At 39.3% G+C, this 19,803-nt stretch overlaps 2 protein-coding genes across 7 annotated transcripts in view; one reads left to right on the top strand and one right to left on the bottom strand.

The window, feature by feature from the left end:
- LOC126762568 (regulating synaptic membrane exocytosis protein 2) overlaps positions 1-19,803 on the bottom strand; it is a 421,139-nt gene that overhangs the window by 330,260 nt on the left and 71,076 nt on the right. The gene's annotated exons all lie outside the window — the stretch shown is intronic.
- Positions 17,425-18,621, top strand: LOC126762594 (lysosomal aspartic protease-like). The gene has a single exon (XM_050479463.1). It carries the CDS (start codon positions 17,497-17,499, stop codon positions 18,619-18,621), a length of 1,125 nt encoding a protein of 374 aa, XP_050335420.1. The 5' UTR covers positions 17,425-17,496.

The following is a 19,803-nucleotide window of genomic DNA, read 5'->3' as shown; positions in this document are numbered from 1 at the left end:
AAGACATTGCCGCGCCAATTTAACTTAGACAGTAATCCTAATCTATAATTTGGTCAAAATAGTCATTTCATTTCGAATACCGTTAAAAAAATGCAAAGGACTGAATACTGAATTTTAGATTTCAATTCCACTAGTCAATTTCGAACTAGCTTAACTGAGTTCCAAAAATATCCTGACAATTTAGTACTTATATTAAGAGTTTATTAACCGCTGAGAAAAATTACAATCAGCCTATTGAAATATTATTTGGTGCACTGGCACTAGCACTAGCTATCTACAACAACTATGTATATGGCTAATTGAAAAATGATGGCCTGATGTAGTGAACAACAATAAATCTAACAAAACTTATTGGTACAGTTGAACGAAACACTTTGTTTATAAATAAACAACAAAAGTGCGATAAGCATTACTGCTTTTTATTATGGTAAATAGTCATGCGTTTATTCGCACGTAGCGCCGTAGATATCAGAGCGATGTCTGCGATGCTAAATTTGGAAAGTGTCTTTGCTTTGGAAAGTGTCAAAACAAGACGCTTTAAAATTTACGGTTTCTCTTCAATAGTTTATTAAAAATAACAAAAAGTCTATAATATAAAATTGTATTGCTTCTTTGTTTTCTGCATCGCTAAAATCATATCAAGCAAATTGAGTTAATATATATTTTTCCGCAGCTCTCGGCATTGTATCAAGGAACTATAATAGTAAAACATTCTTCGAATAGACTACACCTTATTTGAGAAATAGCCGCTGTTCAGATACCTTTGACAATGCTCCAAGTCCTTCTTTAACTAGTATTTTCTCTGGCGGGCACTGGATTGAATATTTTCGCAACAGGAGTGTTTTTATCCATTCGGATAGCATAACCTAGCCAGCGTAGCCGCTCTCGCTCTCTTAATTCGCTTGACTATGTCAATATCGTCCTATAACATTGTTCCATCGGCTGCGGTATTTGCCGTGTCAATTCGCAAAGGACCATAAATCTTCTGCAAAAGCTTTCTCTCGAACACTCCTAAGGCCGACTGATCAGATGTTGTCATCGTCCATGCCTCTGCACCATATAGCAGGACGGGAATGATGAGTGACTTATAGAGTTTGGTCTTTGTTCGTCGAGAGAGGACTTTACTTCTCAATTGCCTACTCAGTCCGAAGTAGCACCTGTTGGCAAGAGTTATTCTGCGTTGGATTTCGAGGCTGACGTTGTTGTTGGTGTTAATACTCGTTCCAAGATAGGCGAAATTGTCCACAACTTTGAAGTCGCTAATTTGAGGACTGTTTGTTTGACGATAGGAGATGTTTCGTCTTATCTTCGTTCACAACCAGACCCAATTGCTTTGCTACTTTGTCCAGCCTGAAGAAAGCAGAACTAACGGTGCGGTTGTTACGGCCAATAATATCGATTTCATTGACAACCAACAGTTGTACATTCTTGTAGAAGATTGTACATTCTCTACATAGTTTTGCAGCTCGAAATATTTTCTCCAAAAGTATATCGAAGAAGTCGCACGATAGGGTGTCGCCTTGTCTGAAGTCTCATTTGGTATCGAACTGCGAAGAAGAGGTGGTGTGTGTCGGTCTTCCCTTTACGGGTATTTTCCAAGGTTTGAAGCGTGGTAAAAATCTGTTCGATAGTAGATTTGCCAGGTCTAAAGATATAATAATGAGGTTCAATCAGTTTGTTGACGGTGGACTTCGGTCTTTCACACAATACGCTCGATAGAACTTTATATGCGATGTTGAGGAGGCTTATACCACGGTAGTTGGCGCAGATTTTGGGGTCTTTCTTTTTGAGAGTTTTGAACGTTAGGCATGCTTTTGTCCGACTATATTCTATAAAGAAGCAGATGCATGCTCCTTACCTGCGCCTGCGTATTTGAATAGCTCGGCCGGCAATCCATTGGCCCCGCTTTGTTGTTGAAATTAGAATTTTTTTTTGGCAAAAATTTAGATATTTTAGTATCACACTTGATCCCTTTAAATTTATCCCCAAAACTAATCTTCACTATTATTCTTGGAAATATGCTATCAATTCTTTATTCTCTGTTTACAGAAAACCTTGCCAAGGGGCATTCACTTACCGATATAGGAAACATTTTCCTGCTCTAAAGAACGACAAAGAAGCCTAACACTAATATTCAAAAGCCCACTGTCCCGTTCTAAACTATATTCTTAAGAAACATCGTTTTCTTCGTCGTTTGGAGCAGTTGCAGAAAATTTTAATAAATTAACGGAATTTTAGTGAATTAAGATTTCGATTATGTGATCAAGCCAGAAAAATTTACGCTCAACATGGTAGGTATGTACCTTCACTACTAATTGGGATGGTAAGTCTTAATAATTTAAGTGAAAACAAAGTTGTAAAATAATCCCTTAAAGCCAATCCCTCGCTTGCTAGACACAGTTTTTCAACTAAAGCTTCCAGTTCCCATATCTATTCTGGATACTTTTCTATGAAAATTTATTTGTGGCACTCTTAAAAATTAACTTAGCCTACGATTTCTAAGCGAAAAAGAAAGAAAAAGTCCTTCAGACATCTCGTCTATATGTCTTCCACGAGTACGACAGTCCATCGCAGTCTTTGTCTTGCTTAGTAGTGAATGCTGTGGCCTCTATAAGTTTCATCTGCGTTCTCTTGTTGCCAATTCTCGTCGTATGGTCGAGCCATCTGAGAGCTGCGCTTTAGTAAAGCCACTAACATTTTCATCTTTTATATGTTGGCCCAACCTCATGGTTTTACTCGTCATTTTCATTTACTGATCCAAAGATTTTTCTTAGGATCTTTCTTTCCAAGTTTTATACTTTGATTTTTTGCGTTTTCGAGCAGTGTCCATGATTGTACTTTTTATATAAAATAGTTAGTTTTGCTTATCGAGAAGTTTTGATTTGAACATTTTCATTGTAGGCAGGTATGACCTATTGGCGGCGTATTCTCTGCTCGATACGCAAGCGTGTTAAGTTTTCGTTAATAAGTTGGAAACTCAAGTAAGTAAAGGCTTTCATAGTTACATTGAATTCTCTTGGTACTAGTTTTGTTTTTTCTGGACATAATCATATACTCATCTTACCTCTTTTTGAGATATATTTTTCATTTCAATATTTACTGAAAACTTTCGGGCTGTAGTGCATTTTTAAAAACATAAAAGCTCTAAGCTTTTACAGTGGAAAGCTCAAGGAGCTTTCGTAAAATGCGGCGATCGTTTTAAATCGACCCAAAGCATTACGCTGTTCAATTACATTCATAAGTATATACTAAGACCTCTCTCTTTTCGAATTCACATGGAGTATATTTGCCAACCCTAAACACAAACTGTAGTCCAATGGCCTCAAATAGGGACTTGACGGACAATCATCTGCAGATATTAAACTAGGATTATTGCTTTTAAACCATTTCGGGGTGGTTTTTGTCTGCTGTGCTGGAGCAGCATCTTGCTGACACATCAAATGCTTTCCTTCGAAAAGATTATTACTTAGGTGCTTTACCACGCCTTCTAAAACTTCTTGCTGGTACATTTTTGTCGGGTTTTTCAATAGGACAATTGAGGAAGACCCAAATCAGTCTCTCAAACGTCGTTCTCAAGCGTTGGGTATCTCTTTGTCGTTATTGTGGCGAATTTTGCCAAAAGATTTTGCCTTACATCCTTAGAAGATCAAATTCACACAAGAACTGAAGCCGCTTGACCACCGTAATCGTCATATGCTCGGTAATTTGGATTGAGCAACAACTAGAAAATAATCCGGATTTTCTTCGAAAAATCACTTTCGGCGATGAGGCTCATTTCTGGCTGAATAGCTTCGTCAATAAGCGAAATATGCGTTATTGGTCAGGCAGCAATCCACACGTGCTCCATGATTCATCATTGCATCTCGAAAAAATTCGGTTTGGTGCGGTTTATTGACGCCGGTCAATGCGCCGTACTCCTTCTGTGATGATCGAGACTGGCATGTTACTGGGAATTACTGGCTACCGCTACTGATAACCGAATATTTTTGGTCCGAATTGAATGATATGGACTTGGACAATATGTGGTTTCAACAGGACGGCGCCACAAGCCACACATCGAATGTCACAATCGACTTATCGAAAACCAAGTTTGGTGAACGTGTTATCTCACAAAATGGCCTAGTCAATTGGCCGCCTCGGACGTGCGATTTGACGCCATTAGACTATTTCCTGTGGAGCTACGTCAAGCCTATGTTTTATGCCAACAAGCCAGCGACGATTGATGAACTTCGAACGAATGTCTAAAGTGAAATTGCAACAGTATCGGCCGATTTATGCTTGAAAACACCGTCGAAAATTGGGTTTAGCGTCTCCAATGTTTCCTTCTGGTGTGGGCTGTACAAACTTCATAGGAAACTACCCTACCTACCTATTATACCCTCTTCAGAGTGAAAGGGAAAATAAACTGGAAAGTGATTGCATCTAATTTCACAGTTGAGTACACATCTTTACATGCCGCAGAACAAAAAATAAATAAAATGTCAAGGCAAAATGTGCGAGTAGTCGCTGAGCAACAAGTAATATTCTCAGAAAAGCAGCGGCCAACGTTAACAGGGCTTCGAGGAAGCCAAGAGCAAGCTAACTGCAGGCAAATGACAATGGGCAGAGCGAAAAGTGCAACAACAACGGCGAAATTTAATAATGCTTGTGCCTGGCCACAATGACCATGGCAGCGCCAGTAGCAACTAAGGCAATAACAACAACAACACGCATTATAATAAAAACCATCATACCAACAACGAGGGCAGCGCTGTTGCCATTGGCGAAGGCCACATTCCGCTACACTTCCGCTGCAGCAATGAGTGCCAAAGCAAATATTGAATGTCATTGCCATTGACATGCGCTCGCAGACACACACACACACACACACATCTACACCTACATAGTTCGCTGTCATTGTGATAGTGTGTGACATTTTCGCCGCAACTGCCGCGGACTAAGAGCGCTTTGCCAGCAAATCAATGAAGCTCAAATTTAATTCAATAAAATGCGCACCGAAGAGGCTGGTCGGTGGCTAGCACGCGGGGCGGGGCGTGGCGGAAATGTATTAGAAATATCACAAGTACGTCGTTGAAAGCTGAACAGTGCAGCTTCCTGGGCACTTTTGCGCTCTCCCTTGCCCGCAGGCCACAGAGTAAGCACAGTGTTGTGTTTTGGCTGCGAGCTGTGCGGCCACGGCGTATGAGTAACATTGCGGTTACAATGACAATTGGTTTATGCCGCTTATACAATGCGTCCCATCCCAAACACACACACACACACACACCAACATAAGCGCAAGTAAATAACAGTACAAAGTTGCGCAAACAATTTTAATCATGTTTATTTTTGCACAAACAAGTGGGCAAACTAACACAGCGGCTGCCCTGTGCGAACGGCGGCGAGGCAGCGGCAGACGCTTGAGTGTGCTTCGCGTTCGCATTGTTCGCTGCAACAATGGCGCTCAGAATCGCATAAGTATGTTTATATGTATATAGTTGCGGAAGACACCTTGCAATTCCGTGGCACTTCTCTCAGCAAATATATGGGGCACTTGAAGCACATATAATTCAAGCAACTCGGTGGCATGCAACAAAATGATGATAACAAAAGATTGCAAATGGAAAGTTAAGTTTACTTTGAAAGTGGCAGCCGGCAGCAGCAACAACAGCACAGGCACACCAGTGCCAGTTGTCAAGCAGTTGTGAAATACTGGCCGTAATAAAATATGTTGAGGCGTATGAAGGCATTCCTTGCCACTAAACGAAGGCCACAGCCGCAAAGCCGCACAACTACTCGAATGTGTGCGCCGAAAAAGTTTGCGAAATATTTGAGTTTTTGTGGATTTGCACCGCTGTTGCCGTGCTCGCTCTTATCTCGGCCGCCTTGACTTGTCTCACCTGCTGCCAACTTACTGTCTCGTTAATAATGCGCTTTCCGCCCTTGGGCTGGCAGGGCTGGCAGGCCAGGTAGGTAATGCCAATTGTGTTCAAATTTATGTTGACACTTTTCAACAGGAAGTCGTAAATAGCGGCAACTTACGACCACAAAAAGCAGAGGAACTTTCTCGCGACGCACATACATGCCCACAAAGCGGCGTACACGCCCATTTGGTTGGGAGGCTCATGAAGTGTTGGCTTATTCGCGGAGAGAGTCAGGCACTTATCTGCTTAAATATAAAAAACCAAAAATTAAGGCAATTTCTTGCTTAGACGTATACCGAAAGAGTTAGCGAACTCATGATATATGATGACATAAGTCCCTGATATCGGCGCAAAAAATATATTTTCCACTAAACACATTTCATGGCACAAGGTTAGGTAGTTTCAAATTTCTTTGAAGCAGTTACTTATTTAAAGCTGTAGCGGCCGTAGAGATATAGGCCAAGTTCCTAAGAGCCCGGTAGATTTCTATACGCACTCGAAATCAAATTTGACCAGGATTTGTCCAAATAAACGACGATTATCTCACTTCAATATTCATTTCAAATTCACTTGTTATTTTTGTGAACACTCGACTATAATATTTTTCTACAAATGGAGTATAACTAAGGTACGTATATAATAAAGCCTAAAAATATACAACATTTTCGACAAAATGGGTTGCGACGCTTAGAGCAAAGAGGAGATAACTCTACACATTACCAGATATTTTACGCTTAGTGACTACACTATAGAAACTAGTGCCGAAAAAATGTGCATTTTCGGGATTAAAAGTTTTTATTAACGGGATTCCGAAAACTTTCGGGATTTTAAGTATTATTATTGATTGAAGATAGTACTCGTATTATTACAGATTGAAAATCTGTATTATCGGGATCACGAAAATTTTCGGGATTTTAAGTATAATTCATTTTTAAGTCTTGTTATACCAAAATTTTAACTTTACGAACTCAATCGAGAGCTATGAGCAATCCCGATGAGTGTCGCTGGACGGCACTAGTTATTAGAGCTAAGAAGAGAAAACTCTACACTACACCGGATACTCTACGCTTAACGCTCTTAGTGACTACACTATAGAAACTAGCCCGAAACATATTGCCTTTTCGGTATTAAACATTTTAATTAACGGTATCCCGAAAATTTTCGGGATTTTAAGTATAATTACTTTTTAAGTCTTTTTACTCCAAAAAATTAACATAACCAATTTAACTGAAAATTTTGTGGAGTCCCGAAGAGTACTTCTGCAGAGAATAATGGCGCTAGACGACACTAGTTATTATGAAAAATCTTGAGGCTGGAGCAAAAGAGAAATAACTAACACTCACAAATTCAACGAATATCGAATTATTAGCGATTTCGGGATTAGAAAAAAATTTAGTAAGGATCTCGAATTTTTCGGGATATTCAGTGAAACTTTATTGCAATTCTTATTACTTAAAAGTGTTTCATCCAATTCTCCTGAAGCGTTATGCTATTGGTTATAAATATACAAGTATAGCATATAAAAATACAGATATTGTCAAACTTAATATTCCGCTAGGTGGCGCCAAAAACCAATTTATTACCAAAAATATTTACTACAAATTAAAATACTGAAAGTTATCAGTCTAATTTATGAAATTTTTTTTATATACTATCTGATCAAATTTGACCCAGACTGGTCCCTTTAAACTGCCCATCCAAACCGAAGCGATCAAATTGTTCTTTTTATTTACCATTTGTACATTTAACTTTGCCAAGAAGTGCGTGTTTGACAGCTGTTTGTCGAAAAGTTTCTCTGGCAACTTTTACAATGGAAAAAATATTTTACAACGAGTTTTCCTGAAAGTTCTTGTTTCCAATAGAATCACGGCTACAGAATCGCACGAAACGTTGCAGAAGTATGGGGGAGCCTACTCTAACACAAACAAAATTGTATGGTGTTGATAGCGACAATGCATTCAGTGGAGCTTGTAGAGTCTTCGAAAACCTCATGTGAGCCCTCCAATCACCCTTTTTACTGAGGTTAACATTAAATAAGTTAAAGAAATAACTATAAAAAAATCATCGTGTTGGCAACAAACGACTCACAGATCGACTGATAACATGTTGGTTAATGTTTTGGGTATGAATATTGTCAATGTCAGACTCGTATCAAAAGAGCGGAATATTTTCCAGAAAGAACGTCAAATAGAGATCACAAGAGAGATGCTTGACATCCTAACCGAAGACCCCATATTTAGATTAATATCAATATAAAAACTAGTGATGAGACATGAGTTTTAGAATATGACGTTGAAACGGTTCAACAGTCTAAAGAATGGCGCTTCAAAGGAGAGCCGAAACCGAAAAAATTCTATAAAATATAATACCCAGGTAAGGTTCATGGGTTTCTTTGAGTTTCGTTGTGTGCTCCAACATGAATTCATCCTACAGGGTCACGCAGTTCACGTGAAGCAAATCGTCGTAAACAACTGAATTTATGGATATCTCTGTGACTTTTTTCTGAGAACTTTGCTGCGCGCCATGAGCCCTTTGAAGCAGATCAAAGTCATATGATGAAAGCACTGATCGCAACGTAGGCTCGTTAAGCAGTACTGCATCAATGATAATCGTAAGAAGAGCGATCAGTTTACGATTACCAATACAGCATTTATTCAAAGGCACGTGCCGTTCGACTTTGTGAGCCACCAGTTCGCAGGATTAATCTTTATAGCAATCACACAGCGCTCTTCTAATTGAAAGTTTATAAATAGTAAAGTTATAAGTAAAAGTTAAGTTAAAGTTATTAAATGCAAAAGTCATATTTTCAATATAAACGCTACTTTGTTTAAGCCGCTTTACTGCTAACCTAAAAACACAAAAATAAAATTTTATTTTATTTGAAAATCGCCTTCCGCTCATTTACACAAATTTCCTAGAACAAAATATAATCCGTTGTTGAGCTTGACAACGTCAAACTTTCCTTTCTTGTAATCAATTTGTGTATGCCTTTCGATGCTTTTGTGTGGGTGTAAGCTTAGTACATACATATATGCAGTATGTATGGCATACAGCTCACTGCATAAGTACACCCATTATGTACCAACAACTAGCAGCTAGCTTACGCATGTAAATCAGCCTAAATTTAGATTTCACCTGAAAAATTACATTTGCATGAGATTTAAACAATGCCAGAGAAGTCCAACATTTTGTTTATTTCAATTTTTTGTATAAAGCCATCAGAAATGTGTCTCAACGAAAAAGAAGATAAGGATATAATACGTACATACATATAGTTATATATATATATATATATATTTTAATATATAATAATTTATATATAATAAAATTTGCCGTTATAAAATATATATGTACACATTATGTTTTCGTACAGTGACAGTGGAAAGTGGAAGTGGAAGGGAAAACATTGCACGCCGAGAAAGATAGCGCTTTTGTGAGATAAGAGCATAAAGGGAAAAGCTCCTGCCGAAATGTGCTGTGTCCAGAAAGCTTGAAGGAAGTCAACGAAGGTCTTTTTAGACGAATTAGTTGGAAGAAAGCACTCCTGTCAAAAATGACACTTTCAAAGGCCCACAGAGACAAACCAACACAATGTTGGAGAAACTTTCTTTGGAGCGGCGAAGCCAAGATAAATAGAATAGGTCCAGTTGGAAAAACATTTGTACGTCATCCACAAGGTGATCATTAACCCTAGGTATACCAAAAAACCACTAAGCACAGCGGTGGAAGTATCGTGGTCTGGGCGTGTTTTCATGGCATGGCGTCGGGCCAATTATTCAAATAAATTGTAAAAAGAACCGGTTTCAGTGCTGGATATAGTGAAAAATAAAATAGCGCGATTTGTATTTTAATCCATGCCCATACACTGGATATTTGTGCAAGACAATGACTGCAAAGATAGTAAAGCATTGGCTCGACAATGAAAAATTAGAATATTAGATTGGCCTGCACAAAGCTCTTCATCAAAAGAAAATTTATGAAATGATGTCAAGACCAAAATAGCAAGCAAAAAATTCAAAACTTTTGATGATTTATTCGCTGGAATTGAGGAGACTTGGCATTCGATACCTAAGGAACGACGTCAAAAACTGGTGGACAGCATGCAACGAAGATGACATGGCAAAATTGGCTCAATTCGGCAAGCTAATCAGTTATAGATATACTTCTTAGGGCCACCGATGTCCTCACGCGATATCTGCTATGACGCAAGTCTAAAGCTTTACGCTTTGAAATGTCCATTTTTTTGAAGTTGATCGAAAAAGCGTGATAAAAGTGGTGAGCAATGGATAAGCAGAATCTCCTGCTAGCCATTGAGAAGAGGACAAAAGGAAATCTTCCTGCGTGGAGAGAGCACTAGCACGAAACACGCGAGCGTTATTTAAACTACCAAAGTAACCCGCTACTACATGCCGAATCCTTAACTTTTAATAGCACACAACTTGTGCCTTTTGGAATAGATTCGACGAAAGTTATTCCTGTATAGTATAACATAACATCGTATAAGCATCGATAGGATATAATAGTTTGCGCAGAGTGAAAATATTAATATTATAAAACTGGTGAGAAGTATGCAGGTCCGCCTCATTTTAGCAACTCTACCGGATTGGCAGTAAGCAATTCAAAATAGCAAGATGATTTCGCTTTGCAGCGCCAAAAATTTTCAAATTATAGAATTCAACTCACACTGCTACACAACACTTTATTATTATTTCGCTAACATATGCCTTATCTATAAGCATGCATTTATATTGGCAACATATTTTCCCTGTCATATTTGGCACATCAATATCCCAAGTGCTTGACTACGGTCTTAAGCCTTCAGTTCACCACTCACCTCGGTTATACTTCGTTGCTTGCTACTTTGGAAATTGCCAACCTTTTTACGCGCACTTCATATATGTGTGTGTGCAATACACATTTATATGTATTTATGTGCATGTGTGTGTTTGTTTGTGCTGTAATATTAACGCTGTGTGGGCGGTTGGATTTTATCGATTTTCAAAATTCCACATTATTTGTGTGTATGTGGGCGCAATATTCCCATATAGATAAATACATATGTATGTGTATGTGTACGCAAGAGGTATCTTATGTATGTATGTTCGTATAAACACAATCTAAAATATTTCACAAATTCGTGTATTACTTTTGTTTCGCAAGTAATGTATTTGCAATGCGCACAGCATCAAAGAAGATTACGGGGAGAGAGCTATCAGCGAAATCAAGGCGATGAAGCGAATATTGCCAATACAATATGGCGCACACACATACATACATATACACATTTATTGATGCAGAGCAACATTTGCGCATATTTACATATGGCAGCAGCAAAACCTCAAGCATGCTATATATGTACGTATGTGTATGTCTGTAAGAACTGTTGCCCCGGGCAATACCACCCGGCTAACGCAACAAATCTCTTTCATCTCTCAATAAACGCACACAAAGCCAAGGCAAAAGCAACAAATATGCAAATATGAGCACATATATAAATAATACGAGTACTTATAGCCAAAAGGGATAAGACTTACCCTTCAGTGAAAATTTTTCCGAACAAAATAGCAACTAGTTGTAAAAGGACCAAAATTGGACCAGTTATAAAAGGACAAAAATTGGATCAGTTATAAAAAATGTGTGAAGCATCATTGATCTTACTTTGTTTAGTGGTAATTTTCGACCGGAAGTCGTGAGCTGCTTGAGCCATATCGTATCTGGCCACATCCAAATTAATGCCGTTCAGAGAACTTTTCTGACTTACGTTAACTTCCCTATGTGGCTTCATCCTCTTGTAGAACTCCCAGTAGTAATGTAATGGCTGCTATTCAGAGCGTACCGATGTTATGCAGGGAACGCTTCTTAAGCCTGCTAAACGGCAATAAAAGTGTGACATCTGGAAATGAAGAATCCGATAACCTCATCGATGACAATGGAATAGATATTCCATTGCCCGACTATGATGAGGTTCGAATAGCAATCACCCGCCTCAAGAACAATAAAGCGGGAGGGGCCGATGGATTACTGGCTTCATCTATTCAAATACTGCAAGGGCATGCATCAGCTGGAACCTAAAAGTGTGCTCACGAATCCAATCCACAAAATGGAGGAACAACCTGCGCCAATTACCGTAGGATAAGCCTTCTGAACATCGCATATAAGGTTCTATCGAGCGCAGTGTGTGAACTGAAGCCCACCGTCAACAACCCTATCTGGAAACCTTACCATCAACCAGATTTTCACCATTCGCCAAATCTTTGAAGAGACCCGTGAAAGGATTAACAAACACCACTTCTTCGTCAATTTTAAAACCGCCTTCTTCATCATTACAATGAACTGCCGCTATGTATGAACCTGGTATTCTCACAAAGCTAATACGGCTGCGTAAGTTGACGTTGAGTAACAACAAATGCTCCGTCAAGATCAGAAAAGACCTCTCCGAGCCGGTCGATACCGAACGAGGTTTCAGACAAGGCGACTCCCTTTCGTGCGACTTCTTCAACCTGCTTCTGAAGAAAATAATTCGAGCTGCAGAACTAAACAGAGAAGGTACAATCATTATATATATAAATCTTCTGACCGTGTGTTTGTAATTGAACTGCTCCTAAACGGCTGGACCGATTTTGATGAAATTTTTTGTGTGTGTTCAAGGAGATTCGAGAATGGTTTAGATTTACAATTTGGTCCACTGGAAAATGTTTTTTTAAATTAATTTTTCATTTGTAATTAATTGCTAATTTTGGAATGTTTGGCCGATAGATTGCGCTACCATCGCAGTATCCAATATTCAAACCTTAAATTGGCGTAAACGTGCAATAAACAAAACGATGCCAAAGTAAAAGGCGACATCTGTAGACAAGTTTTCATAACGTGGACAAAGTTGTTCGTTCTTAAGTAATAAATTGGGTGATTCAATACATCTATGGGTAGCTATAACATTTTTTTCATACCTGCTAACTATTGGAGGGGGTATCTTGACAGACAATTTAAAATTGCAAAAGATCTGGCATAAAAAAATAGCGGCATAACTGAAGTGTTGATAAAAAGGTCTATTAAAATTTGAGATATACAGAAATCTTTTCGAAGCATTGCAAGACTGATGCTATAACTTTGCCAGCCGATTTTTTTGTCTTTCCACGCTTGAGAACCGTTTCTTAATATGCAGTCCACCAGGCTGACAATCGATTGGACTCGATTGATTTCACTGATGCACAGCCCAAATTCAATAGTATTTTTACCCCAAAAACCAATTCTTTCTTAACGCACGAAATGCTTTTTGATTCATTTTTGTTGCTTCACCAAAAATGCGGTTATTCCTTAACTAATACTTATAATCTAACTAATAGAAATCATATAGATGGTATCATAGGTAGTAGTATCAGCCATAGATCGGGTCCTCTAGTCTTCTATAAGAGTGTATAGTTGCTAGTGTTCGCCGCTGATATTGATATCATTGGACCTCAACATACCGCACTGGTAGTTTTGATTTCTCTAGACTGCAAAAGGAAGCGAAGCGGGTCTGATTATGAACGAGGACAAGACAAAATATCTCCTGTCGTCAAACAAATAGTCGTCGCGACTTGGTTCGCAAGTCACGTTTAGCAGTCATAAATTTGAAGTCGTACATAATTTCGTCTATCTTGGAAACAGCCTCAACATCCACAATAATAGATATCAGTCTTGAAATCCAATGCAGAATCACTCTGGCTGCACTTGGTATCTCGATTTGGCACCAAATAACTAAAAGAAGAAACAATTGGCGCGCTGTTGTTAACTCGTTTCTAACCGCGTTGCTTACGCCAGTAAAGAAGAACGATAAGTTTCAGTGCAAGTATAGTACTTACTACGAGGAACGTTTAACAAAATCTACAAGAAGAATTTAAAATTCTATTAGAAAATTGAGTCATGTGTTCTATTGCTGGCACTGCCTTAGAAGGCACACACTTATTTTGAGCAAAATAATAAAATTCTCAAAAATGTAGTACTAACCCAAATCACCCTCGGGTTGGCAACGCGCGATGGACTTGTTACTTTTTGACGCGTGGTGATGCGATTTCATCAGCATTCAATTGCTTCTCAATTGTGTTTGGCTCGTGACAGTGAGTACATTGCAAAGTTGATAAAAAAATTTGTACTTAAAAGAAGGTGATATGAGAAAGTAAGTAGAGCTAAGATATCTCAGATTACTTAGCTACGTTTTTATGTTTTGTTTTTATGAAATACTTATATGGAAATATAAATATATTTCAATGAGTGCTGTTTGTATTTTTTTTTTTTTTGTATGTGTCCATACCGCAACTCCAGATAGGTTAGCCTACTGGTATAAGTTGAATTTGTTTGTTGTTTTATAATTTTTGTTGTAGTTTTTAGGTTCGTAAAGACTTGATTAGATTTGATCATATACATAAACAATATCTAATGTCTGAAGAGCAAACGTTAGTCACAATGGAAGTAGAATTCCGAAAAATGTATGCCCAGCACAACTTAAAGCCTGATGTGAAATTGTGTTTGAAAATGGCAGGCGAATCAATATTTACGACTGTGACCCAGCGAAAGTCGATGACGCGTCACCTTTTGACGTTACTTTTGATGATTGTTTGTCGACCTCGTCGAAGAAAATTTGTTGCGCAAGTCCATCAAAATCTGGAGTTCCATTTTCAGCAGCCAATAAGGAAGGTATAAACGCCAATACTTTTCGGATACTAGGCTTGTCCTATTCCTCATAAGAAGGCAAACGAGGGCGCGGAAATGGGTGGATAACTCGGTGGTCTACCTTGCTTTAGTTGCGAACCAAAATTCACATCAGAAATGAAGTAGAAAACAGCTGGCTACTTTTAGATCCGCTAATGAAAATAAGTCACTTAAAGCTTTCATGAGGGAATCAGCCATTTACTACTACTACAAGCACCACGGCGCCCCAAACGACAATAGTCAACTAAACGAAATGAATCCATAACGAATGTCTCGCGCTATGACAGGACTGATCACCTTGTGAATCCAAATGTAAATAATGCGAAGGTGGACTTTCTTTGCCTTCTCACTGATATTTAATAAAATTATTTCATAATTTGTTTTAATCTAATCTAATCTCTGAGGGTTGCGAAATGATTCTCTACATATGCATATGTAGACCAGCGTTGCCATTCACATTCACCGATAGTTTCGGTAAAAAGTCAACTGTCCACATTTTCGGTCCTAATGGCTTGAAGAGTTTTGGTTCGATTTGGGCAAAGCACTCCCGACAGGTGATTGTCAAACGACTATGGATAACGCCCGAGCTTCTTGGACGTAGCGAGTTCTGGGGGCGGTTCATCAATCGGCGACTCAGTCCTCAACCTTGAACAACTGTTTGAGGAGGTGCGGGTCGAGTACGACTGAACTATCGCTTCTGGAAGAGAGTCTGAAGAATAAAATTCCTCCAACAACCGAAGATGGCCTCTCCAACTTACTGCTTCGTCTAGAGCAAAACGGAGAAGATATCGTCCTCTTTCAGAAACCATAACTGATCAGTAATGGCAACTCTTGAATGAGAACGAATAGTTATAAGCTGCTGGTAACCAACGACGCAGGTAGAAACAGAGCCTGGTGCGAAATGAATTAACGGTATACACCTAATTTCAGCAACGCTGACGGCAAAACTGGAGTGTGACGCCGGAGAAGTCTGGCTAATTTCTGCGCCGATGAAGAAGAAATGAAATGAAGATACTCTTCAGATGCATGATGACTGCACGGCTTATCTTCTGGGTGAACGACACTTGACTTGGGCAACCAATTTGTTCAAACGTTTCAAGTCCCCGCGACCGGACGGAAGGTTTATGGCCGCAAAAGTGGCTACTATACTCAAAGAATATTGGCTCTTAAAAGAACGCGTATCTGAACACTCGGATATCCTCACATACTTTGACTGAATACCGGATCATCTAGATCATGGAGTCACCAAACCGAACTATAGCGGAACCTTCTCAGCCCATATACCGACAAGTGAGCTATGGGTGGGAAGAAGACGTTGGAGGAGAGGGGCAACGAGCTCCTTTACGGAGAAGTCAAAGCTTGGGGAGAAGGATGATAGAGAGGTTTAAAGTCGGGTGCTCTCTCTCAGACTTTCTGAGTATTTCAGTGTCCTGCAAACTGAGGTTGCAGCCATAAATTTAAAAGTAGATTTGCTGCTCCAGAATGCGGCCTCCTTTAGAGAAGTGACTATTTAGATAGCAGAGCGGCTTTACTGCCCTTGAACTAATTAAGGGGCCCTGAACTCTTGAACGTTGGTCAAGGAGTGCCTAACTTCGCTACCAATAGCAAAAATGCCTTGGTGATAACACTGGTATGGGTGCCGAGCCATAGCAGAATCGCAGGTAATTGTAAAGCTGATGAGCCAGAAAGGAAAGGCACCCTAGAACCACTATCGGTAGAATGGGGGCTCGAGTATCCTCTTGTGTTCTACTACTGGATAGAGGGATTCGCGGAAGCTTGACCAGCGCTGGCGCACCATCGGTACTTGCTAAAGCTTTTTGACGTCGGCGGTTGCGACTAATAACCAAATTCTTGGGGAGAAAGGAGGAAAAAAATAATTATACCCGAAACCATTGAAACAAGCTCACATAAATTCACAAATATACATTATTTCTTATTCCTGCAAGTAAATATCTCTTCATCCAATCTGAATAATATTATTAACAAGTAAGGAAGGGCTAAGTTCGGGTGTCACCGAACATTTTATGCTCTCGCATGATAAAGTGATAATCGAGCTTTCATTATCCGTCATTTACATATTTTGCAAATACCGTATTTGCCGAGATATGTAAAAGAAACTTAGTAGAGGGCGGGGCCACGCCCACTTTTCCAAAAAAATTACGTCCAAATATGCCCCTCCCTAATGCGATGCTTTGTGCCAAATTTCACTTTAATATCTTTATTTATGGCTTAGTTATGACACTTTATAGGTTTTCGGTTTCCGCCATTTTGTGGGCGTCACCTTCAAACTTAACCTTCTTATGGAGCCAAGGAATACGTGTACCAAGTTTCATCATTATATCTCAATTTTTACTCAAGTTACAGCTCGCACGGACGGACAGACAGACATCCGGATTTCAACTCTACTCGTCACCCTGATCACTTTGGTATATATAACCCTATATCTGACTCTTTTAGTTTTAGGACTTAAAAACAACCGTTATGTGAACAATACTATAATACTCTCCTTAGCAACTTTGTTGCGAGATTATAAAAATAATAAAATAATAAATAATAAGACACGCGCTACTGTAATCACGGAATTACCCAAAAAGTTGCACGTGACAGAGTTTGCTTTTTTCTAAAAATATAGTTATATAATACTATTAGATATTTGTATCAATAGATCTGCAATTTCGTGCGTGCAACTGCCAATAGTTAAGAATAGTGATAATGCGTCTGGCTCAAGATAAGACGCTGAGTTGTGACTATAAAAGCGACGGTCCGGCAATTTTCGACACACTTGTACCCGAATACCATCACCAGTTGCCACACGACCGTGATAACACAGTTAGAGTAAGTTACTTAGGCTTACTCATTTTAAATAAGTATTGAAAAGTCTACTTCTTTTTCTCCACACAGCAAAATGTTCAAGTATTTCGCATTTCTGGCCATTTGCGTCACTTTGGTCTCCTCCAATTTCGTGAGCGTGCCCATCTACAAGAACCCCAACTACAACAGAACCAGAGCATCTGTGAAGGCCGAGGCGGCCTACTTGCGTAGCAAATACAATATACCTGGAGCACGCAGCACCACTGTGGAATTGGAGAATGAATACAACTTTGAGTACTATGGCAAGATCACCATCGGTACACCGGCGCAAGATTTCCTGGTACTCTTCGATACTGGCTCATCCAACTTGTGGGTGCCATCATCCAGCTGTTCCAGCAGCGACGAAGCTTGCCAAAATCACAACAAGTACACCTCGAGCGCTTCCAGCACTTATGTGAAAAATGGTGAAAGCTTCTCCATCGAATACGGTTCCGGCAGTTTGTCCGGTTTCTTGTCGGAGGATACCGTCAGTGTAGGTGGACTCAGTATTAAAAAGCAAGTTTTCGCTGAAGCCACAGCAGAGCCTGGTGACACCTTCGTTGACTCCGCTTTCGATGGTATTTTGGGTATGGCCTTCCAGTCGATTGCCGTTAACAATGTTGTGCCACCTTTCTACAACCTGTATTCACAGGGTTTGGTCAGTGAGAACTTATTCTCCTTCTATTTGGCCTCAGCTGGTACCTCCTCTCAGGGTGGTCAATTGATTTTGGGTGGTTCAGATTCCAGCCTCTACCAAGGTAGTCTCACCTATGTGTCCTTATCCGAAGAAACTTATTGGCAATTCAGTTTGGGTGGTGCTACCATGAACGGACAGGTCTTGTGCAGTTCCGGTTGCCAAGCCATCGCTGATACTGGCACCTCACTCCTGGTTGCCCCATACAGCGCCTACAACGCATTCGTGAACATCGTTGATCCCGATGGTGATAGCACTGTTTCTTGCTCGTCGGTGGACAGCTTGCCTGATATTGACTTCGTCATTGGTGGTGTAACCTTTTCTGTACCGGCTTCAAAATACATTCTCAATGAAGACGATCAGTGCTCACTTGCCGTCAGCTACATTGGTACCGACTTCTGGATCTTGGGTGATATCTTCCTTGACTTGTACTACGCCGAGTTCGATTTGGGCAACAGCCGCATCGGTTTCGCTCCAGTCGCTTAAGTTTATAATCTTTTTATGTACCATTAAATGATGGCTCGTAAATAAAATACTTAAAATAGAATTGTGACAAGTTTGTTTGTTGATGTTTTGGAGTCATTAGAAAATCAGTGGAGAAACTTATGTCAGGACGAATTGATTTCAGAACAACACTGAGAAGAGTGGTAAAATGTATTCGTACCGTCAAAACGGTTATACTGGAGATGTTGGAGAACTCTCAAAGGGTTTTGGTAATGTAGTTGCCCAAACATCATAAATCGAATCGGTTCCTTATTATCAGCTTGAATTTTATATGGAGAAGTTGAGAAGAACATCGCAGTGTTTACAATTTATTCGTAGTATTTTCAATATCTTGTATAAATGGGGTATCTTCAGCTCCCAATTGTTGATTTGTACTCGTCTTTTCCTACGTGTAACATAAGTGCGCATTTTCACTATATTCCATGTCTGTCTTCTAGATCTACATTGTAAGGATGAAAATGGTTCACATACGACATCGTCAAACGAAAATGGTCGTAGTTACGAAGGGTTAAGCCGGCGGCGGAAATGATTCCAAAGTCGGTATTTATGGTCGGGTAAGTTTTTATATTTGTTTGGTGGAATTTGTTAAAAGCGCCGATAGCGGACCACTTTAGCATAAAGCTCTAATACAAACTGACAAAAGCTCTTGTATGAAAAACTTTTTTATTTAAAAAGATATTTCCAAATTATTGCCCTAACAACGGTAAAATCTTCAAACAAACTCTTCAGTTTGGACTACTCGAGCGTATAGCTGCCATAAAAACTGATCGCTCACACTTAAAAATTAAAATTGTTTTCTTATTTATAAATTTTTAGAAAAGTTGTAAAGGAAGGCTATACTGTTGACCTCTTCTTCCGTTATAAAAGTTACGATTAGCCGATTTTGATTTGCGCTTATAGTAAAAAGCAAAGAAGTAAGCTTACTACCGTCATCTTTGTGGCAAAGTCCTAATTTGCAAACAGTTATGCCGAATAAAATAACTGTTCCGTCTGTATGGTTTACATAAACCGATTCGTGAGTTGTGTGACTTTTATTTCTTTAATAAATAAATATTTATTATTATTTTGTTTTAGAAAAATGGTTGAAATTAACTTAGTCACAACTTCAAAAACGCGTTGAGGACGAATCACGTTCAGGACGGTCTTCAACATCAACTGGTGATC

The sequence above is a fragment of the Bactrocera neohumeralis genome, chromosome 6, assembly GCF_024586455.1.
Source record: "Bactrocera neohumeralis isolate Rockhampton chromosome 6, APGP_CSIRO_Bneo_wtdbg2-racon-allhic-juicebox.fasta_v2, whole genome shotgun sequence".
NCBI lineage: Eukaryota > Metazoa > Arthropoda > Insecta > Diptera > Tephritidae > Bactrocera > Bactrocera neohumeralis.
Note: the sequence above shows the minus strand (reverse complement) of the source record. Positions and strands in the feature narration are given on the sequence as shown.